Genomic DNA, 20,790 nt, shown 5'->3' with positions numbered 1-20,790 from the left:
ATACAGACCTAAATACTCCCCTGTCTCATCTGTGTTTTGGGGAACTTTTATGGGGGTGGGGAGAAATGCCTGCTTACCTCCCCTCAGACCCAGTGTCAGGCCAGGGAAGGCCTGTGACACTGATCCATAGTCGCAGTCTGTACGAATGCAGCCCTTAAATAATTTGCCTTTTTCACACCAGGGGTAGTGGCCCTACTTTGTTGGTGGCTATGGACTTATCTGAGGCAGAATTGGGCAGATACCATATGCCAAAGCTTGGTGAAAATACTTTTGGATGCTTGCATTGCAAATGCTGGCATGTTTTGAGGAGGTGCTGAGACCACTACCGCAGAAATGTCGTCAGGGGTGTTCAATTTCATGCTAAAATGGGTCAGTTTCTGTTTTTGTTTAGTTTCTGAAGGCTAAAGGTGAGCTGCGCAGCTGGAAAAGCAGAAAACAGCTGCGGGCTTACAACCGGAGAAATGCAGATGCTTGCGGGTCGCGCCGTACCAGCTCTAACAACGAGCCGAGCGCGTCAGTGCCCGCCTTGCACCACGGCAAGAAAATCAAGCGTGGGGACTCCGGGCTTGCGGGCATCTGGCGCCCCGGCGGAAAGGGGCAGGGGCGGCGGCAGAGCCGGTGGGGCGGCGGGCGGGGGCCGCGGCGGAGGGGCGCGGGCCCCGCCGGGCGGCGCTGCGAGCCCGGGGCGGAGGCGGCGGCGGCGGCGGCGCTGCGGGCGGGCGGCGCCTCCGCCCCTGGGCGGCGCGGACGGGCGGGCGGGCGGGAGGGGCCGCGCCGGGGCCGCTCCGCGCTCTGCCCGCGGCTCGCGCAGGGCAGCGTCGGCGTCGGGGCTGCCGCCGCCGCCTCCGGGACGCCGCGGAGCGCCCGCCGGCCGGCGGAGCAGAGGTACGGCTCGGCCCCGCGCCGCCCCGCCGCCCGGCGTCGTGCGCGGCCGCGGGGGGCTCGGCGCGGGGAGCCGCCGCCGCCCGGGCGCGGGGGCAGCGGCAGCGGCAGGCAGCGGCAGTCCCCGGCCGCCCTCTTTGTGCGGGGCCGCGGCGCGGGCAGGGGCTGCCCGGCGCCACGGGCACGGGGCGCCCCCGGGCAAACCTGCCGCCTCGGACCGGTCTGCGGGCGTCGGGGCTTTAATTAGCATCTGGCGGATGGCTGTGGGCTCTGGGCGGCTTAATTTAGCTATGAATGCTGGTGTCCGCAGATGCAGAGATGGTCCAGATCTTGCCGTTTGAAATAGGAGTGTGCGTGCTTTCTCTGGAAGGAGACCGCGGCATCTGTTTCTTCTTGTCTAAAATAATTACCGTGCGTGCAAGGCTTCGCTTTATTCAAAGGAATGGGTTAGAGTTCGCGAAGGCGAGCGAACCATGGGAAGAGAGAAGGGTAACTTGGAGCATCCAGGATGCTAAATTCTGCGATGGGGCGGCCACTGGAGAGCGGGCTCGGGAAGGGCTTCCCAAGGAGGGACATTGTCCTGCAGAGCTTCCCCAAGGGAAGGCTCGCTGCAGGCTCGCAATTAAGACCGTCTGTTCCTGGTTGTACATCTGCTGTGGTTGGTTTTTGGGGAAGGGCATTGCTTTGTTCCTGAGGGTGGCTGGGCTTCCCATTCAGAGCAGTGGCGATCCCAGCAGGGCCCTTAGGCAGCAAGGCTGGCGAGGCTCTACCAAAGCACTTTTGGAAGAGCGTGAAAAGCGCGTAAACGTGGCTCTCGCTTGTCTCTCCCGCAGCAGCTATGTACTCGTACATATATGTACATGCATACAATTTGCTTTTTTGAATAATTTAAACCTTTATGATTTCAATCATACAACTTGCTTTTTTGAATAATTTAAACCTTTACAATTTCAATCAACATGGTTAAGTCAACTGTTATGTATTTGGTCAGGACCACTATCCTAAGGGACATATGTAACATTAATGGAATAAAGGCTAACTACTCTTAAAATATATGTTGAAGTAACTGGTTATTTAACCTATAGCCAAATTAGAAATTACCACTGGAAAATTCAAAGATAAGGTGAAATGTCTGACTCTGCAATTTTTGTGTTGAGTCATGAGTTTCCCATATCCGGCTGTCCTATTGTTAATTGTGAATTAAGGCTGGCAACAAGCTGCCCATCCTTCCCTAGATGAATCATCACTCTGTCAAGCCCTGTGTCAAAAACAAGGCTTTCCCCAAAAGCGCTCAGTGTTAGGGAACAGAAATAGTCTGACTAGTCTGTTAAAGTAGACTTCCATGCTCAGCTGCTTTTAAACATATTAAAGGTAACAGCATTTTTCTCTTCATGTGTTTTTATTTCCGGTTGTCCCAGGCCTGATTTTAAGAGTGTCTTTATTTGAATGTTTTATGCAATGCTTATGCTTGATTCTGTATTAAGATGTAATGGTTGTAGCATTGCCATTATTCTTAGAGTAACATGGAGTCGCCATTCATGTCAGCATTTACCATAGTGTGGCAGTTACTGGCATTTTAGGTTACCACAAGCTCCCTCCTGTTCTCAGGAAAGAATGTTTCTGGAAACACCAATGTGGTGATAGATGGTATATTTGATGGACATTTTAAAGGCTTCTGCTCTATGTGGGCACCACAGATTGAGCATTCCACAAGGCAAAGGTAAAAGAACTCATTAAAGTATCTCAGACTACAGAAACTTGCCGATTTGTTGCATTACTTTTTAAAGAGACCTTGTCAAATCATATCTGTAGGGAGGAACCGAGCAAGAGAACAATGCCAGGGGATGGTAGTTAAATTTAGCCCTTTTAAACTTTGTGTAAGACTTGATGGTATCTCTCTTTAGAAGGGCAAGCATACATTACTAGCCCACTAGTGCTTCTGGGAAGGGAAAAGAAGGTCTGGCAAATGAGAGGAGGAAGTGGGAGAGAGAAATTGGAAACATAAGCAAAGGCATTAATTTTTCCCACTGTGCATTCTTAAGAAACTGCTGGCAAAGTTCTGAAGATATTCTGCCTCATGGAAGTGTCATGGACTTTCTTCACATGATCCTCTGAGATCATCCGGTTTCTCTGAGCTCTGTGGGAACAGAAATTCCTCATGTTGGATTCTGATCTCATCTTCCTTCAGCAGCAGTAATTGCAGTGGCTTGGGAATCGGAGAGGAAGGTGAAGAAAGCATAAGTGGAACATAGTTTGGAGAACAGCTTAGTGCTAGTGTAGGCCAATCTGGATACTCTGCATTTCCTCCTTTCATTTGCTCTATGTGTTCAGAATTGGGACAAAATGCTGACATAGTGGCCAAAGTTAAACATGCCGTCAGTGTGCTAAGTGTATTTAGAGCAGCTCACATGCCAGACTGTCCTATAAATCTTGCCTTATATTTCATTCATCCTTTTTGTTGTGTTAATGAAGAACAAATTGAAATGGAAAATAGTGGTTTTAGTGATTTTATGCTTTAAGCATTGGGGAATTTCCTGAGTTTGATGAAAGACAAAAATAAAGGCCATTTTTTTCCCCCTAATGGCTATGTACTCAGTCTTTTAAATTCTCTCAGCCTTTTTACCTTTGAAATATAAAGTACCTAAGTAGCTTCTCCTGTTTGCTGGCAGATTATTGGAAAATTTTAGGAAGGCTGCAGTGGTGATGACCAGCCCATGAGTGTGTGTAACCTGATCCACAGCTTTTTCTCTTCAACTGGGGAAGGAAGTAACAGCTCCTATTACACCCTTATGTAACCTCCATTCATATCCTCCAAAAAGAAGGAAACCAGAGCTTGATTTCTGATGTATAAAGTAACATCAAGGCATGCATTGTCATAAAGAAGCAGTAAAGAATAACATTAATTTTCTTTTGTTTAGCAGTTCCCAGAATGGGGGGAAAAAAGTAAAAGTAAAGTTTTTTCTTTTGCACTGATATGATAGTGGAAAGGGCTGTGACTCTTTGCCATAGGCTATGCAGCAGCTGTTAAAGAGAGTGCTGGAATTCCCACAGGGTATTTTTGTGATTTTTTTTTCTGGTGGCTTTGAGTAGCAGTCTTGAAACACTCTCCCCTTAAAACTGTGTCCCAGTTTGCCTGTTTGTTGTGAAAGCTGTGTTCTTTTACTTTGTATGACTCCAGATTTCGGTGCCCAAACCAAGCATGGGGACTAGGATCTCCTCTTTTTTGCTGTTGGACTTACCTGTTTCTGCCATCTTGGGGGGAGCAGTGAGGGAGGAGAAAGGTGAGATTCTCAAAACTTTTCTGTGTGCTTCACCATATTTATTAAAAAATCTAATTTGCTAAAAAGTCATCTGTTTGCATAGAATACCTACTTCTCACAGGGCAAATAAACGAAGACTTTCTGTGACCCTAGCTGGGGTTCCCAGATTGCATACCTTGGGAGGGGAGGTAACTCTTGCAGATTTTCTCATCATCTTTGACTTTGGTCTCCTGCCGGGCTGGTTTTTCTTTTCTCTAACCAAGTGACTCCTCTAGTACCTGCCCCCATCCTCACATGTAATGCTTGCTGCGATTGTATGCTATATCTGGGAGGCGGATAACTGTGCAGTGTGTGGCCTGACCTGCAGGGACAAGCCCAGCCTGTGACAGGACTCTTCCTTGAGTAGAACTAGAATGTGCTTTTACCATCTGTGTTGCCATTTCCAGTGACTCTTGCCATTTTTGGTACTTTGCTCTGAGTTTGAAGAACCCTGTTGTAAAACCATGCCATTTAAGCTCAGTTTTTGCTTAGCTTTGTTTCAAGTAGCAGTAGAGTCTTGGGAGCTGCCTGCAGACTTGAGATTTTAGACTAATCTGCCATCTGGATGTGGGCCTAGAATGGTCCAAATTGTCTTTTTACATGTGAAGATCCAGTGGCAAGCTTTTAGAGAAAACTGTTCAGACCCAGTCTTTTTGTCTCTCCCAATTTCTTGTTACTGGGAAATTTCCCATTTGGTATTAACAAGGAAACTTGTGTCTATTTCTTGATACATCTTAATTATGGTTGTAAAGTCACTGTGACGATGAAAGTGTTTCAATTTGAGAGAGTGAAGTTTCAAAATATAGTTTCACAGATGGAGAAGACTAATGAAGTCCCCTTCTCAGATGCAAACTGGTTTGGGAATAGTTCTGTGTAGGCAGTATAGCAGGAGTAATTGGCCCCAGAGGCAAGAACAGCATCCTTTCTCTCCAGTGGAAAACTTGCACACACAAACTCTCACACACTCTCACACTCATGTTCCCACCTTTGGAATGAAAGCAATCAAGAGAAGGCCTCTAGCCTAAGCAGCCAGACTGCATAGTTCAGCAAACAAGCTGAAGGCCCAAGATAAGGAAACCAAATATCCAGGATCCTGAGGAGTGAAGGCAAGAAATGTTAATAGTACTGTCACAAAGATTTTCTCATTTGTAAGGGAGGGGAGTGCATGTGTCTTAGGCTTTAGGTAATTGCTTTGGCCCTGACTTTGTGCAGCGCTGCCTCTGAATTGCTTTGGTGTGGATGTATTAAATATGCTCTTAAGCTTTGCCCTGTTCTCCCTCTCTCATAGAGGCAGCAGTCCTTAAGAAGGTCTTATGTTAGCAGAAATCCTCATGCTGTTGGGCAAGAAGACTATGACAGGAAAGATACTAGGATGAGAGAAAAAGGTTATAAGGAGGACAAAGGAGATAACTATGAGGAATAAATAGAAGGATTGGTGGGCATTTTACTGTCAAAAATTACTTACTGTAGATTTCTTTATTTTCAAAATACAGATGACTAGGAGAGACTCATTTTTCACTACGCTCAGCAGAAAACAATTTTTAAAAGCTTGTGACCACAGCCTGGTCAGCATTGGTGCAAGTTTCCTGGGCCCACAAATATGCTCTGTACGCCAGTTCTCTTGCTTTTTCCTCTCTGCTCCTTCTCTTGTAATTTTCCATAATTTTCATAGTTTGTATGTTCTAAAGTGCTACTGAATTTGCTTTAGAATTATGAATAAGAATGATTAAATTGCAGGAGTTAGTACAATGGAAAGAAAAACGGGTACAGAGCAATCAAATCCTGAAATGTTTCTGCTTTTCTATATGGAGTCTGCATGTCATCATGTATGCAAGAACACGCTGGTGTTAGAATATCTTTTTAAAGGCTTGACCTTAAGGTAACCAGTGTTTATGCACAATGGAGCATATGTAATGTCCTGATGTTGTATTTTAATCTTGTCCTCTAAGCTTTGAAAACCTCAGAAATGAAATGTGGGAAGTTCTGGGTGATAAGCATTGAATTCAGTATCTCAGGAAAGTATGAGCAAAGGAAGCTGCACTTGCGCTCTCTGTTTCGATGCCTTTGTGTTAAAAAAATTTGTAGAACAGTTAATGGTGTTCTATTAGATCAAGAAGTATCCTCAAAGACTGTATTTCATGATGACTCTTTGGATGGCACTGTAAGGAGAAGTTCTATTGCTTTTAGGAGAACTGTTGATGGGAGTGAAGTTGCTATTAATCCTCTCCATTGCTTTTTTTGTGGCAATAAATAGGCAGCTTATCAGAGAGGCGCTTGAGACACTGGCTGAGCGATGAAGAGATGCCAGTTTGGAGACATTTTCCCCATATAACTTCTGGGACTCCAGGGACTGGTTGAACTGTCTGCCAGGTAGCTTTGCTAGAGGTTCTTATTCGAGGGTGGAGAAAAAAGCTTTTTCCAGGGGGACTCATGTTTATCACGTGAAAGAAGAAATACCTGAGATGTCTAACTTGTGGCAGAAATTCTTGCTACTCTCTCTTTCCATTGATAGAGGCCTGGACAGGGAGAGGTCAGGAGGAGGGTGGTAGGGATTGAGGGAAGAGGGATCATTTTTGGCATTACTTAAACATACTCAGTAACCAGCTGGTTTAGCTTGTATCTGTAAAACTTTCTAGTTTTTATATGTGAGAGTAGGTCTGTGACTGGCACAGCAGTTGGGGTTAGTCATACAGGATAAATTAGAGAAGTACTCATTCAAGGTGCAATTTTGGAGATGGAAAAAAGAAAAATTAGTGGAGAGGGTGAAACTAACAATGAATCCGTCCCTCAGCGCGAGGAAGTGCTGGTGCCGCGATGTACCCAGGATCTTGTGTACAGCTTTGGCTAACTCTGCTCAGGAAGGATGGGCTCAAATAGGAGTGTGTGCAGAAGAGGGGCTACCAGGAAAGTCAGGGGCATGGAGAAGCTTCTGAGAGGAGAATAAGAAATCCTGGCTATAGTTTATTCAGAATGAGGACTGTGAAAGAATCCTCTCTAATTATTTTCCTGTGGTGTAGGCTGGTAAACACTGGGGAGGGAGAAAACATTTAAATTTAAAAAAAACAGCATTAGCACAAGCAAGAATAACTGGATATTAGCTGACCATGAATAAATTCAGGCTAGAAGCTGTAGGAACTATTCTTTATGAAAACCACAGAAGACTGAAAAATTGCACTCTGGAGAACAGCCCCATAGTAGTCAGGATTTGGATGTTACGGTGGTTTTGGCACCAGCCGTGAACATGCAGAATAGATGTAGTTGCTATTGTCATTGTTCAGTTAACAAACTGTCAAGCAGGGGTAGTTAAAAGAACTCTGGAGATTGCCTTGAGTGATCAAAGAGAGTAAGACTATGTTAAAACGAAGTTCACTCCAGGAGAAACCATTGTAAATCTTCTGTGTGCAAACAACTGCACAGGCTGAGCTCGAACAGAGTTGTGACGTTGGGGAAAGCCTACGCATGTACCATTGTGAATGGTTCTTTCTGCTTCCTAAAACTAGCTGGTAGTTCTTGCTGAAACAAAGTGAAGGAAAGCTCAGCGTCTCTGAATATATGTTGAATTTGTCTGCTGCAAGACTGGCTGGTTTTTTTTCTGCTGGAGGAAGGTGCTTTCTGTAGCTATTTTAGGAAGGTGTCCCTCTCTGAATGTGTGAAATGTTACATTTAGTTTGAAAATGCTTTTGCTTATCATGCTAGATTTTAATAGAAGCCCTGTGTGCTGGCTTCTCAGCACATAGATGTGTCAACAGCAGTGATTGCACTGTGTGTTGAAATGCTACTTTTTGAACTGACCCCTTGTCTGAGGCATCTATTGTTAAGAATTGAGATGCACAGAAATAGCTGGAGTTACCTTGATTTAAAAGCCTGATAAATTTTATATCGTGATTTCAGGTGTACTATTGAAAATGACCGTTGAGAATGCCCAAACCATGGATGATGTCGTTGGATGCTTGGGACAAGCAAACACTTTTGACAGTGCATGTAACTTATCTGAGCTTCCTCTGCCCTTAAATAGAAGCTTTATTAGCTTGGTTTTGGGCAAATGTTGTTTCCTGTTCCTGCAACATCTGCATCCAAATATTTTGATTTTTATTTCCTCCTGCTTTTCATTAAACAGAAATTGATGTGCAGAATAGACAATGATGGCAAGTTGTGGAGTGAAAACCTGCACTGCTCTGTTACCTTGACAGGTAGTCCCAGAAGAAATGGATCTAATCAAGTCTGATTTCCTGCAGATTTTTCTCTTGTGGCTGATTGACTTGCAAAGAAGCAGTAGTTTCCATTTGAAGCCTTTCTGCAGCTAGGGAATTTTGCGAGGCCATTCTTTGGCAAGTGCTCTGTGATGTTTAATAATCTGTTTGTTCTTCCTGTAACCTGTGTCTCTGATGGGGCACTTGTGTGCCTGTCTCCTCTCCTGCCTGCCTACCTGCCTGCTTTTACAAATGTGTAGAAAATCAGCTATCCTGTTGTTGGGTGGTGTTCAAGTGACTTCTTTTCCTTCTGTTTTAAACAGAATAGGAGAAGGAACTGTGTGAAAATACGCAGTACTTTCAGCCAAGTAAATTTTGGCTCTACACAGACTTTTAGTCCTTGAAAGAGAATATGGGTGCATGGAAACTTGGCCCCCGCTATGTGTGTAGCTCTGTTAGTGCTGTGGTGTTTCCCAGCTGCTCTAGGAGTTACAGATATGCAGAGCATCGTGAGCAGCTTGGTGGTGGGAAGTCAGAGGGACCACTGCCTCTTCTGGGGCCTGGATTCCTGAAGCTTCAGAGATCAGTTAGCTTTGTGTTCATTTGTGACTGGGTTTAAGTTAGATTCACTGTCTGCCTTGACAACTTTCTGGGGCTTCTTTTCCTTCTGTTGGCAGCTGTGTGGAGCTTCGGCTTGCCTGCTCTGTTGTTCCAGTTTCATATTCTGCGTGTCTTTGAGGCTTATCACTGACTGCTGAACAGGGAACACGCAAGCATTTGAGGAGAAGATTAATGTGTACTCTGGTATTTTAACCCTTTAATATTAAGACATCTCTTGAGATCCATCTTACTGACATAGCAAATTGGAGTTTACTCCACTTCTCCTACCATCAGCAGATTTCTTTTACACATATCAAGCATTTATGGTTTGTATATTGACTGGACAAAAGAATGGCTTGCTCTGTGCCTTTGTGTGAAAGGGAAAGTAAAAACATTATTATTATAAAAGTATAAATGAAAGATACAGGTTACTGTTGATTGCTGGATCTTTCCCAAAAGAGTGAAATCTCACTTTAAAGAAATGTTTTGACTTTGTGAGGGCTGGTTGTTGTTAAGTAGTACTTTGCGAAGATAGGCTGCTGGGATTTTGAACACGAGTTCTGGTGTTGTAGCAAGCTACTGGTGTGTCGCATACAGCAAACAGAGAAGATCCCCCAAAATAAATAAATGCTACCATGATGTTCGTGTCCCTGTTCTGCAACAGCTATGCAAACATAACCTTTGGATTGGGCAGGTTCCCAAAAATTGGCATTGAATTTTAAGCAGCAGCTTGAAAGAAGAAGATAATTGGTTAAAAGGGCATTCCTTCATTACTGTTAGTAGTAAAAGCTAATTTTGGGGGGAAAGAATTGGAGCATTTTCTTTGTGTGTTCATGTTCTGCACTGTCAATTTGAAATATAGTCTTTTCAAGAGAATCCTAAGTTATATAAAAAGAAAGAGATCCCCTTTCTTCCTGAAAATTTTATCCCTTTGTGTAGATGTGGACCTGGAATGATTATAAAATTCTGTGGTTAGACAATGACTAAGAAAAGCCTAAATGTAAGAAACCACCATGGATCCTGTTTCTGCTGAAGTCAGTGGAAATTTGACCAGAATCTTGGAGAGCGGATAGCTCTGTTACTGAAGACCTATTTCCTGATGCATTGAAAATGCCCAAGGTGTTCTTCCTGTAAAACAAGTAATTAATAAAAAATGGTTTTCAGGTTCCAGAGCAACCATTGACAGAAAAGGCTGCTCCACACCTATCATCTGTGAAACCTGTTGGCATAATTCAAAATGTAAAGGAACTTTTGCAGAGTAAAAATGAAGCACCGAACGTCTTTCAGTTATTTTAAGACAGTCTGTTTGCAGATGCTAAAGAAGGCTGCCCTGCCAATGTTGAAGGAACAAATGTCTTCCCTAAAATCTAGCATGCCTGTATAACCAAGCCAGATCAGTTTTAAAGCAAGGCTGCAAGTTGAGTTAGGAAGTAGATCAACCACTGAATACAATTGCTAGCGGTAGTTTCTGGGTTGTGGCTGCAAAATAATTAGAAGTAATTTGAAAACCTGTACTGCTCGGAGTATAAGGTAGAAATATTTTGTGTGCCGTAGATATACCTGCAGTCTCTTATAGCAGGTGATATTCATGTTAATATTATTTAAAATAGTATGCAAGAGTAAATCAGAAAGTAGCCTTAGAGAAACATAAACACATAGCCTCTCACTCCTTCCTGTCTTCCCCAGTTCTTGTGAATTGATCTTGTATTAGGGAAGAGAAGGAGAGTAAAATGAACTTCTGTGTACATAACTCATGTCTTCTTGTTTTTGTGATTAAGTCTCATATGTAATTTGAGTGTAATGTGTAGTTTTGTCACAAAGGATATGAGAAGCAAAAACAAGTCAATCTTTCTCTTACTTTTGGGGGATTCCAATAACAGGTCATTACTGCTTCATTTGGATTGCAACCAAGCTGATGTAAAAAACAAAACAAAAGAAAACAACCCCCCCCAAATAAATACCCAACCCAAACCCCAGTAACAACCACCAAACCTCTCCCCGCCACATTTATAAACTACCTGAGTCCTTTCAATGAAAAATGTTTAATCTACTGTTTTTTTATCAGTAGGAGATAATGTTCCAGTAAACATCTTGTAAACTTTCTAATGAAGTCTAATCAGTACACTTAGTTTTTCTATACTGCAGTTAAGTCTTCATCGTTAAACTACTGAAAGATGATATTGCTTCACATGGTTGCAGTTGTTTGTTCAGCGGTACTTTAAGTGGCCTATTTCTTTCTTGAATATTGCACAATCTTTAGCTAAATGCGTGGCATTTTATAGTATGAGCAAGCAGAGTATTCATTCCTGTTATTGAGTTCTTTTGGACAAATCTTTTGTCATCTTAATTGTGGTCGCTGGAGCACAGCACTGTAGTAATCTAACGTCCCTAAAGAACCATTCCCATTTGACTGATGCTTAATGCAAACGTTCTTGCAGCCTTAATACAAATACACCCCATAGCGTCACATTTTACTTTGGCCATTTACTGGAGCTATTTGTTGTTTAACTGCTGAAGGAATCTGTAACACATGCTTAATGTTTACTGCCTACTGAAAATAAAAAGAAATTGCACCAGGCTTTAAAAATAGATCTCAAGTGGTATGTAAGATGTGATAAATATTTAACTGAGAAGCCCAAAATTCTAAACTTTTTCAGTTTGGAAAATACTGTTTTGTTCAGTAGGAGCGCGGCACTGCTCAGTGGGAGGAACAGAAACAAGTTCACAAGATACTCATACATTGGCCAAACCAAAAGGAAAAATGCAGAGTCAGAGGAAGCATTTTAGCTTTTATGAGCGCTTTTACTGCTGCACTGATATTTAGTGTTTAACATTCCTGACCGATCGGCCTGTCGGATTTCTCAAGTCAGTTTCCTTTCGGCACGAAATCACGGGCCACAGCATGGTGCGGTTTTGTGCAGGCTCTCTCCTTCAGTACGCTGATGGTGGCGGAGCAACATCTCGGCAATCGTGACGGGGACAGGAGACTGTCGCTTTTCCTAAAGACTGCTGCTGAGCAGCACATGGAAACTGGTGATTGCACCGCTCCTCTGCAGCATCCAGAGGCTAAAAAGTTGGGGAATCTGGAGGCAAAGCAAATATTTTCTTTGGATGGTATCAACAGTTTCCTACATGCTGGTGTCAGGAAATCTAGCTTTGAGTGAAAAGGGCATTATAATATTTCAGCTTCAGAGTTTGCCTCTGTTTGCCTTGTGAGCCAGCACAGACTGTTTCTAATGAACTTGCACCTTCTGTGCATCAGTTAGAGGTCAGTGATACATGTTTCTTTTGTATAGCTCAACAGGATGACTTTAAATCCTACATCTTCCTGAACTGGTACTTAGGCTTGTTGTGTGCAGCGCAAGGCAACTGTAGTCTCTTTTGGTTTGTTTAGGTAATGACACTGCACCGAATCACTTCTGCCTTTCTGCTGTGGTAGCCTGTTGGAGCCCCTGCTCTGTGTGGGCCTCTTGTCCTGTGACAGAGGAAAAAGACTGTAACGGGGAGACGTAGTTACAGGCTTCACAAGCAACAGGAGGCTGAGGATCAGATGTAGAACATGAAATGAGTTTGAACTCTGCCACTGAATTCCTTACGTTGCAGGCTCTTGGTTCTCTCTCCTAACTCTTGAAAAATCAAAAGGTGGAATTTTATACAATGAGTTGATGGTTGAGGAACCAAGGGGTGTTTTTTTGTTTTTTGTTTTTTTTTTAAATATCAGAATTTTAAACATATGTGAGTTCACAGTACATCCATTGTGCCAACTTAAGTTGTAGGGAAATTGTTCCAGGGCTACAGTGTCACAGCAAAAGAAAAATAAGTAAGCCACCTCTGCTGCCAGCGAGAATTCCAGTGCAACAAGTGAAGATGTATATTAAGAACTGCACATCCATGGGAAGGTGGTAACAATTGTTGCTCTTTTATGGTATGTGAGCGATGTGGAAAAACCTGGACAATTTTGTAATATGCTGTATGCCAATAACGTGGTATTGCTTCATTTCCCCCTCAGAAGGGTATATGAATTTAATTGTACAAGGTTGGGTTGCCTATCCTTTGTATCATCTTCTATTTAGCGTTTTTGTTAGTTCTCATTTCAGATTAGCTGACAGACCATTCCATAGTCATAGCAGTCTTAATTTTTATATTTGATCTAGTAAAATGCACAAATTGGAATTCGATGAAATAAGTCTCTGTAAACTATGAGTTAGGTTATTGTCAAGAAAGAGTGCAGTGGGTGTGGAAGAGAGAAATGGTAATGGCAAGAGAAAGGAAAGCAAGTTAAACCCAGGGAGGGGCAATTGCTAGACAGTAAAGTATTGCAATTTCTTGTCATCTTTGATGGGGGCAAGAGGTTTTTTGATTCAACTGTTCTAGCTGGAAAAAACATAAGTATGGTAATCCCAGGCATTATAAGTAGTAGATGGAACCGTCTGTGTTTTAAAATGCTGTGTGTAACACTGGGGCATGTGGATAGAAGTATTTTACAGACATAGCATGCCTGGCCCTTCTGCTCTAGAGCATGTTGTCCAATGTAAAATAGGCGAAACTGTGAAGGATGACTGAATAATCTTTTCTCTTTTTCCAAAAATGAGAACTAATTGAAAGTGTTCACACTTCTTTGGTCTTATATCTAGGCCTTAATTCAGAGTGAGGAAGAAGGGAGCTGACAAATGACTAGAGAAAAGAATAGGGAGATGTTCTGAAATGCAGCTGCTGTTTGCTCTAGGGATAAGAAAGGCAGATTTGAAAGGAAACTCAACTGGTAAGTGGGTGTGGGAGAGATAGGAAATGTTTGAGGAAGAATCTCATTTGCAGACTGCAAGTGTTAGAAGTTTCTTGGTTTTTGTTTAACTAATTTGTTGCTATATTAAATTTTTAATAATTTACAGCTGTAATCTTTGTACAACACTTATTTTTCTTAATGTCAGCATCACAAAAGCAGTGTGTTGGCTAAATCAAGGGAGTGCCATTTATATTTTTAGTTTTTTTAAATTGAATTTCCAATTTAAATTTACAGCACCGCTTAAATAGATCCTCACTTCAGTACCTTCATAAATCATCTCACATTCAGTAATCCTCATTTGAAAATAACTAAACATATTCTTACTTTAAAGGAGTCACCCATTTATGATTCTTTCTTCTAACTTAATTTCCTCTTTGCCAGTGCTCTCTAAGCAGCACAGCTTTGGTTTTAATCATTATTAGACTCTAAGACACTGAAAGCATCTTTTGGCCCCATTCTTCTCCTGCTTTATGGGTCTTGAAAACCTTTTCACCTTTTTAAAGGAGACCTGAATATGTATATAGGTAGAGGCCTGTTATTTTTATGTACCATTCTCCAAATTGTGGAGAACGCACTGTCACCACAACTGATCAGTAAAGGCTTCCAGCTGCTCTGCATCTTTGCATATGTGGCAAATGCAAATACCTGGACATGGATTTCAATTGAGTTTCTGAGCTTTAGCTTATGGCTAAAGATCTTGGCTGAAATTTGTTATTGCACTGTAGCACCTTAAAGTTTTTTTTTCCCCTGTGCATCATGCTGGCTTCTTGACTTCTTTTAAGCTACTCTTAAAAATAGTATTTCGTGTTTTCAAAGTGCTGTAAATACTGATTCTTTTATTAAACTAAATCTAGTTGTTTAAGGTATGTTTTACGTTGCTGTTGGCTTTTCCTGACAGTGCTTTAATGTTGAAATCCCCTTTCAGTTATTACCTCAGCTCTGCAACCACATTATCCTACAAGCTTGCCGGATTTTTCTTTGTTATTAGCTAAACCAGAATAAGGATTATGCCTGGATTCCACCAAAGTGATGGCTATCAGCATTTGGATTGCAGAATATTCCTGAATCATACATTGATATATGGGGCAATCTTTAAGGGGTATTTTGCAAAGGGTAAGCTATTGTAAATAGCTTTGAAAATGCAGTGTTAAACTAAGTTGACTAGGCATATTGTCCTATTTTATCACCACCTATGTTTGCAATATTTTCCAACCTGTAAGTTCATAGTAATAATTTACCATAGTACGATGCAAATTGTGAAAAAACAAGTTGAAAATCAACCTTTGACCATAAAATTGAATTTCTCAAATATATCGATAAATTGGTATTTGTATGCAACTTTCTGGTCCAGCTTTGACTAGTAGAGAGGGTGTCTCTGTGCACCTCTTCTGTAACATGTGCCACTGAGTTTGGGAACTCACGAATATTCTGGTGAATAGACTTTGGTGAATAGCAGGCATTGGCTGCTCTTGGTCTCTGAATTCCAGAGCAGTGATGCACTGAGCGTGGTAGGTTGCATGTAATTGCGTCATGGTAGATGAGGTTATACTAGCTAGAATTTAAATTCTAGGTTGCAGTTGACCGTATTAGGATTTTTATGTTAGCTTTTTTTTTTGGCTAAAAACTCTATTTTTAATAAGTTCCAGACATGAGGAGGACTTTCTTTTTTCTTTCTTTTTTTTTTTCCAGCCATCAAAAATTATTTGAACTTTAGTGACTGTATGGGAAGTTAATAGGTCACTGAAACAAGAGTAATAGTTTGAAGGATTTGTCTTACTGGGATGCAATATTTGAAGTGATACCTCTAAAATGATTTTGTAGAGATTTAAAATACTTTTTTGTGATTCACAGAGGTGAACTTTTAAAGAACAAAAGTCTATTTCTCTACAAAAATCTTTATCCAGTGTTCAAAACAAATGCTCTTTTGTTTGTTTAGCAGAGTTGACTCAGCGTTGGTTGGTTACCATAGTTCATCGCTGTCTTTGGATTTCCATGTGGATTTCTAATAATTCCCAGGCTTGATTCAGGTTGAGGAACTTGCTAATATCATTTCCATTAGCTGCCTGTGGAGCTGCACTTTTCTTCATTGAATTTGGAAAAACATCAAAGATGACTTAAGTCTTGGTCTAATATACCGTAAATGTCACCCATTGCTCAAAAATCAAGTAGTATTTAGTAATGCAGTGGCTGTGAACACAAACAAGAGATAAAAAGTTTCAGCTGTTTAAAAATAGCTTTCTGATGAATAGCTACTACAGCAACTTAACGTTGATTGTATTAATTAAAAACTGTTCAAAGACATTTTAAAAAATGAGAAAAAATATGCAGAATTAAATATGCTGCAGCAATACAGAGAGCACAGACAGCACTTCAGCTAAGAGATTGCAACAGATGGGTAAAGTTCAGCCGTTGTTTTGTACGGCTGTAGCTGTGCCATCGTCAGAATACTTGTTCTTGGATTATGTTGTCGGCAAAGTTGTTCACTCACCTCTGGTTCACAGTTTGCATGCGGCCACTGTTAGTATGTTCATTTTTCAATCTTGTAAAAGCTGAAAATAGTAACTGTATACCTAGAGTTCTTAAAAGGGCTTCGTTAACCTTTTCTAAAATTTGGATTGGAAGGGTAAAAGGCTAGGAAGATCGAGTGTTGAGTTTTGGCCCGACCTTGACTCCTTTGTTTGGATTACTTTTTTTTTTTAATAAGAATCAGTTACTTTGTTTGATCCTCTTCCTCTGTTTAAGCCCAGCTTCTCCCTCGGGCACTCCAGTTATATAGATACAGAATCTTTGTTTGTTAGTTGGACTGCTGTTGTCTGATTGAATGCTCTCTTAGGCAATAAAATTGCAAATAAATCTATTCCTCCGTAACTTGATCAAGTCTGGTGAGGAAAGAAAATAATTTGCTGGCCTGTTGTAAACAAGAGCAGTACTGTACCAGAATTTAGGCACTCTAGAGTACAGTATTAGTGAATTAAGAGAAAGTAATGCTATTTGTCTCTGAGTGAGTTCAGTTAGTTGTTTTCCATTTAAAAGTTGAATGAGTTGGAGAAATGGGGTAAGGGCGAGAAGAAAATTCAGGTTAGGATATTGATAAATCCAAATATTAATTTGAGGCACTAATAGCGGAGCACCGAGGTGTTGATGAAACTCTTGAGAAACTTGAGTTTGATTACACTTGAACTTATGTCGAAGTTATTCAAAAAATCTGTATGTGGTGCCCATGAGAATCTACATTCCTATTTTATGCTGTTTCCTAGGCATTTTCAAATGTCAGAAGTTCAGTCTTTTGAACTGTGTAGATTACCTAAGTAGATTTTAGAATGTTCTGCTGGACAATTATTTTAAAGAAATGTCATTTGATAGTTTTTTGTGTGTGTGTGACCTTGAATAATATTACTGGATAATACCTGTGAATAATTAGAATAATTTTTAGCTAACTTTGCTCTTTTTTTTTCTTCTTTCTTTCTTTCTTTCTTTGCAGGAAAAAATGGCCAAAATGGAGGCCAAGACGTCGCTTTTAGACAACATGATAGGGGTAGGAGATATGGTTCTTCTGGAGCCACTCAATGAAGATTCATTCATCAATAATCTGAAAAAACGCTTTGATCACAATGAAGTATATGTGAGTATATGTTGAACAATAACATTCTATGAGGAGCTGTATTATCATTCTTAAAATATATGTATTTATAAGGATATACATAGACCATATACTTAAACACAATTAGAGACATTTTAAACCTTATTTGTACTGTAGTCCTCCCCATATTATACTGCTTGCATCTGATCTTTTCCATCTGGGATATTTTTCCTTTTTGCTTTTCTCCATTGCATAACTTCATCTGATGGTGGATCTCAGATTTTCATAAGAAGCAGTTCCAGAACTGATGATGACGGTAGTTTTGATACTTCTGTTGTCAGAGGAGGATGTAGTTACAAATAAGCTGTTTCCAGGGAAGGGTCTTTGGGATTTTAGAGAAGGCTGATGTATAAACAGCGTATGCTTGGAATGTTATCTGCTAGGGCTAGCTTAACTGCTATTACCTTTGATTTGTAAGTAAGATACGTTCACTGGAATGGTTTGATTTGAAACTGATAACAATGAGCTTGGATAAACGTGAGAGCATTCAAAACCTTCAGGCATATTGATCTCTGAATGATAATCAGTTAGAGAGCACGTGGACTGACAGTTAAAACACAGGCTGCGAATGAAGAGGCAAATTGTGATCCCAGTTAAGTCTTTCACTTCCTATTTCATCTCTCTCTTTGTTCCAATTTTGTTAAAATGTTCATAGTATTGTACCTATTATACTGCTGAGGTTGTGTGAACTTAATGATTTGTGGAGACTTTTCAGTACTGTGGTGAAAGACATTCTTTCCAAATAAAGCTGAAATGTTTAAGCTGGGGTCTAGCTGTGATCTGTAAACAATTTTGTCTGCAGCTTATTATAATCAAATAACGTGTTCTGTATTTAATATTAAGTCACTCCCCCTGCCTTTTAATTTTTAGTGGTTTTTTTTTCTCCTTCTTCCTTAAGCATTCTGACCTTCATGGTTTCATTATACTTTTTCCTTTCTATCCTCCAAAATAGGAGAATCCATGTTATTTTTCTGTTAGCTTCCACTATCCTTTTTTGTTTTTATTTTGTTATAGTCTGTGCTTTTGTACCTCTGAGATTCATTCTCTGCTGCATCTTTCTTCCAGGATCCTATTCCTACTCAAACATCCAGGTTACCCTTTCTGTAGACATTAGTGTGGCAATATACAGCTTAGTCTATTCCCTTCTGTTAACCCCTAGACATTGGAAAGGAAGCTGTTTGCCTGCAGATTTAGGAGGACACTACTACCTTGTCTAATGCTTGAGTTATATGTAAAAGTTTTATTTAAAGTGTTAAAGATACACACCTATTCCGTGAGTGTACCCTAGACTGTGCAGTCTCTTTAAAAGGATTCCTAGGAACCATCTGGGAGTGGAGTTTGCAAGAATTTTTATGTAAACTGCTATAGACTGCAAAATATTTAATTACATGTTTTTATTTCATTTAAACAAAGCAGCTTTTTCTTGAAAGAAATCAGTTTGAATGACAAATGAATAATCTCTTTTATTTTTATCATCTATTATATGCTGTTTGACAACCATGTTCAAACACAGTTCTTTGAGACAGTGACATTGAAGCATGTGGTTCCTTGAGATTCAAATTCTGCTGTTGCTGGCACTGAAGTGCCATGTAATTAGTTGTATTATGTGCTTTGGCAGGTGATACAAGGTGTCACTTTTCTCTAGCAATGTAGGATCCTTTGCCTTGCAGGTGGGAAAGTCTGATACTTAAACACACTCTGCTGAGAAGTTTGGTGTGCTGCCAAAAACAAAGGATTTTTTTCTTCTGGTGGTCTTTTTTTTTCTTTAGCTGAATCATTCCCTTTTAGCTTTCTGCCCTATCACTTACTCTTTTTATCTCCAGCTTTGTTGATCATGTGACTTTTTTTTTTTCCTTTTAGGTCTTACATGTACTGTTTGTGAATCCACATTGTAAAGGCAGAATCATTGCCTGTATTGCAGGTCATTGCAGGAATTACAACATTTAGTTCATCAGCAGTACAAAGAGTAGCTGTTTAGGTCCATGCCACATACGGTTACCAAGTAGGCACGTTATTTGATTTGTGATGCTTCATTGTTTTATTTACCAAATCATTCAAGGAATATTGTCTTGGTTCCATATCAGTTGACTTCTGCTGCTGCCCTCCAAATTTTATGCCACTGTTACTGCTTTAAAAGTCTCCTAAAATATGTAACAATTAGAAGGGTGCTCATTGCAACAACCATGTGCTAATTTTCAAGTGCAAACTGTTCTCTCCCTTTCCTTATCGCTACCCATTCTCTTTTCCCCAAACCTCACTCAGGAAAAGTACATTTTGCACTTTTGTTTTTAGACCTAGATGAGCACAGTGAAGCTGTTGTTACATCTGGAAGTAATGTTTGTTTTACCATATAAAATCTCTAGTTTGCATGTTATTATGGGGAAGCCAAATTAGACTATTAAAGAGCTACTGTTAGAGCTTAACAAAGACTGCAGATTTCTTTAGTTCTAGCAAGTTACAAAGCCCTCAAGATCCTTTCAGAGAGCAACAGGAATAGATTTGTCCTTTCGTGGTTCAGCTGTGGCTTTAAGTTCACCCTTTACATCAGTGTCTAAGTGTAGGTACCATCAAAAATTGCGTCAAGTCTAAAAAGCTAAGTCAAACTGAAGTCACGTGCGTGGGTTGAAAGTTTTCTACAGCAGTCAACCAAGGCTTGTTCAACATCAGTTTTTAAGCAGTCTTCTGACTGACAGCTGTGTCTGTGCAACATATGTCAGTTTAAAACAGAGCTGCAAGGTTGTAATGTTCAAAAAGGTTTGTTGTGAGGAATGAGACCTGTAACACTGATGGCTTTGAAAATGCTTTAAAGTTGGCCAGACGTTGCATCATCATGTTAGCCAGTCTTCATAGGTAAATGTGTGATTCGGATCAAGCCTTCAACAGTGCCAAACCTCTCTCCGTAGCCAAGGATGACAAGATAAATGGGCTCATTCCAGCAGAAAATAATAGAATTTTTGTCTCTTCTAATCTCTTTCACATTAGTTATGTCTGATGTTGGATGTTTAATGTTGGCAATCCTAGTGCCAGCTCCATTTTCCCCTTTGAAACTCTAGCTCTTCCCTGTGAGAGTTCTGTGTGCAATAGCGTTCAGCTGTGGATCTCCTGGTGTGCATATACCGTCCGGGACATGATTGCTGTAAGCCCTTCAAGAAAACCAGCTAAGGTTCATTTTCTGGGATGGCTCTGATACAGGCTACAGTGCCTGAAAAATAGTTTCTTTCAAATCCTTAGGAGTGCTGCAGAGTTCAGGAACAAGAAAGGGGGAACTGCACCTCTATTTTCTGGCTATGTTTGAAATGCTTTATTAGGCTGAAAAGTTGGTGTGTAGACTGATTGGTCTGATACTGATGTAGATATCAAAATACAAATTGATAATTAAGCTATCAAAAAAAGCTG

The 20,790-nt window shown here is 40.8% G+C and overlaps 1 protein-coding gene across 3 annotated transcripts in view; it reads left to right on the top strand.

The window, feature by feature from the left end:
• Window positions 1-828: 828 nt before the first annotated feature.
• The window catches only part of MYO1B (myosin IB), a 117,805-nt gene continuing 97,843 nt past the window's right edge, over window positions 829-20,790 (top strand). For all 3 annotated transcript variants that reach the window (XM_067298931.1, XM_067298929.1, XM_067298928.1), the window contains exons 1-2: window positions 829-885; window positions 17,236-17,376. In XM_067298931.1, the coding sequence (XP_067155032.1) occupies window positions 17,242-17,376 (135 nt within the window). In that variant the 5' untranslated portion in view covers window positions 829-885; window positions 17,236-17,241. The remainder of the gene's footprint in view (window positions 886-17,235; window positions 17,377-20,790) is intronic.

This window comes from Apteryx mantelli, chromosome 6 (genome assembly GCF_036417845.1).
Source record: "Apteryx mantelli isolate bAptMan1 chromosome 6, bAptMan1.hap1, whole genome shotgun sequence".
In the NCBI taxonomy this organism is placed as follows: Eukaryota; Metazoa; Chordata; class Aves; order Apterygiformes; family Apterygidae; genus Apteryx; species Apteryx mantelli.
This window is presented reverse-complemented; position numbering and strand designations above follow the sequence as displayed.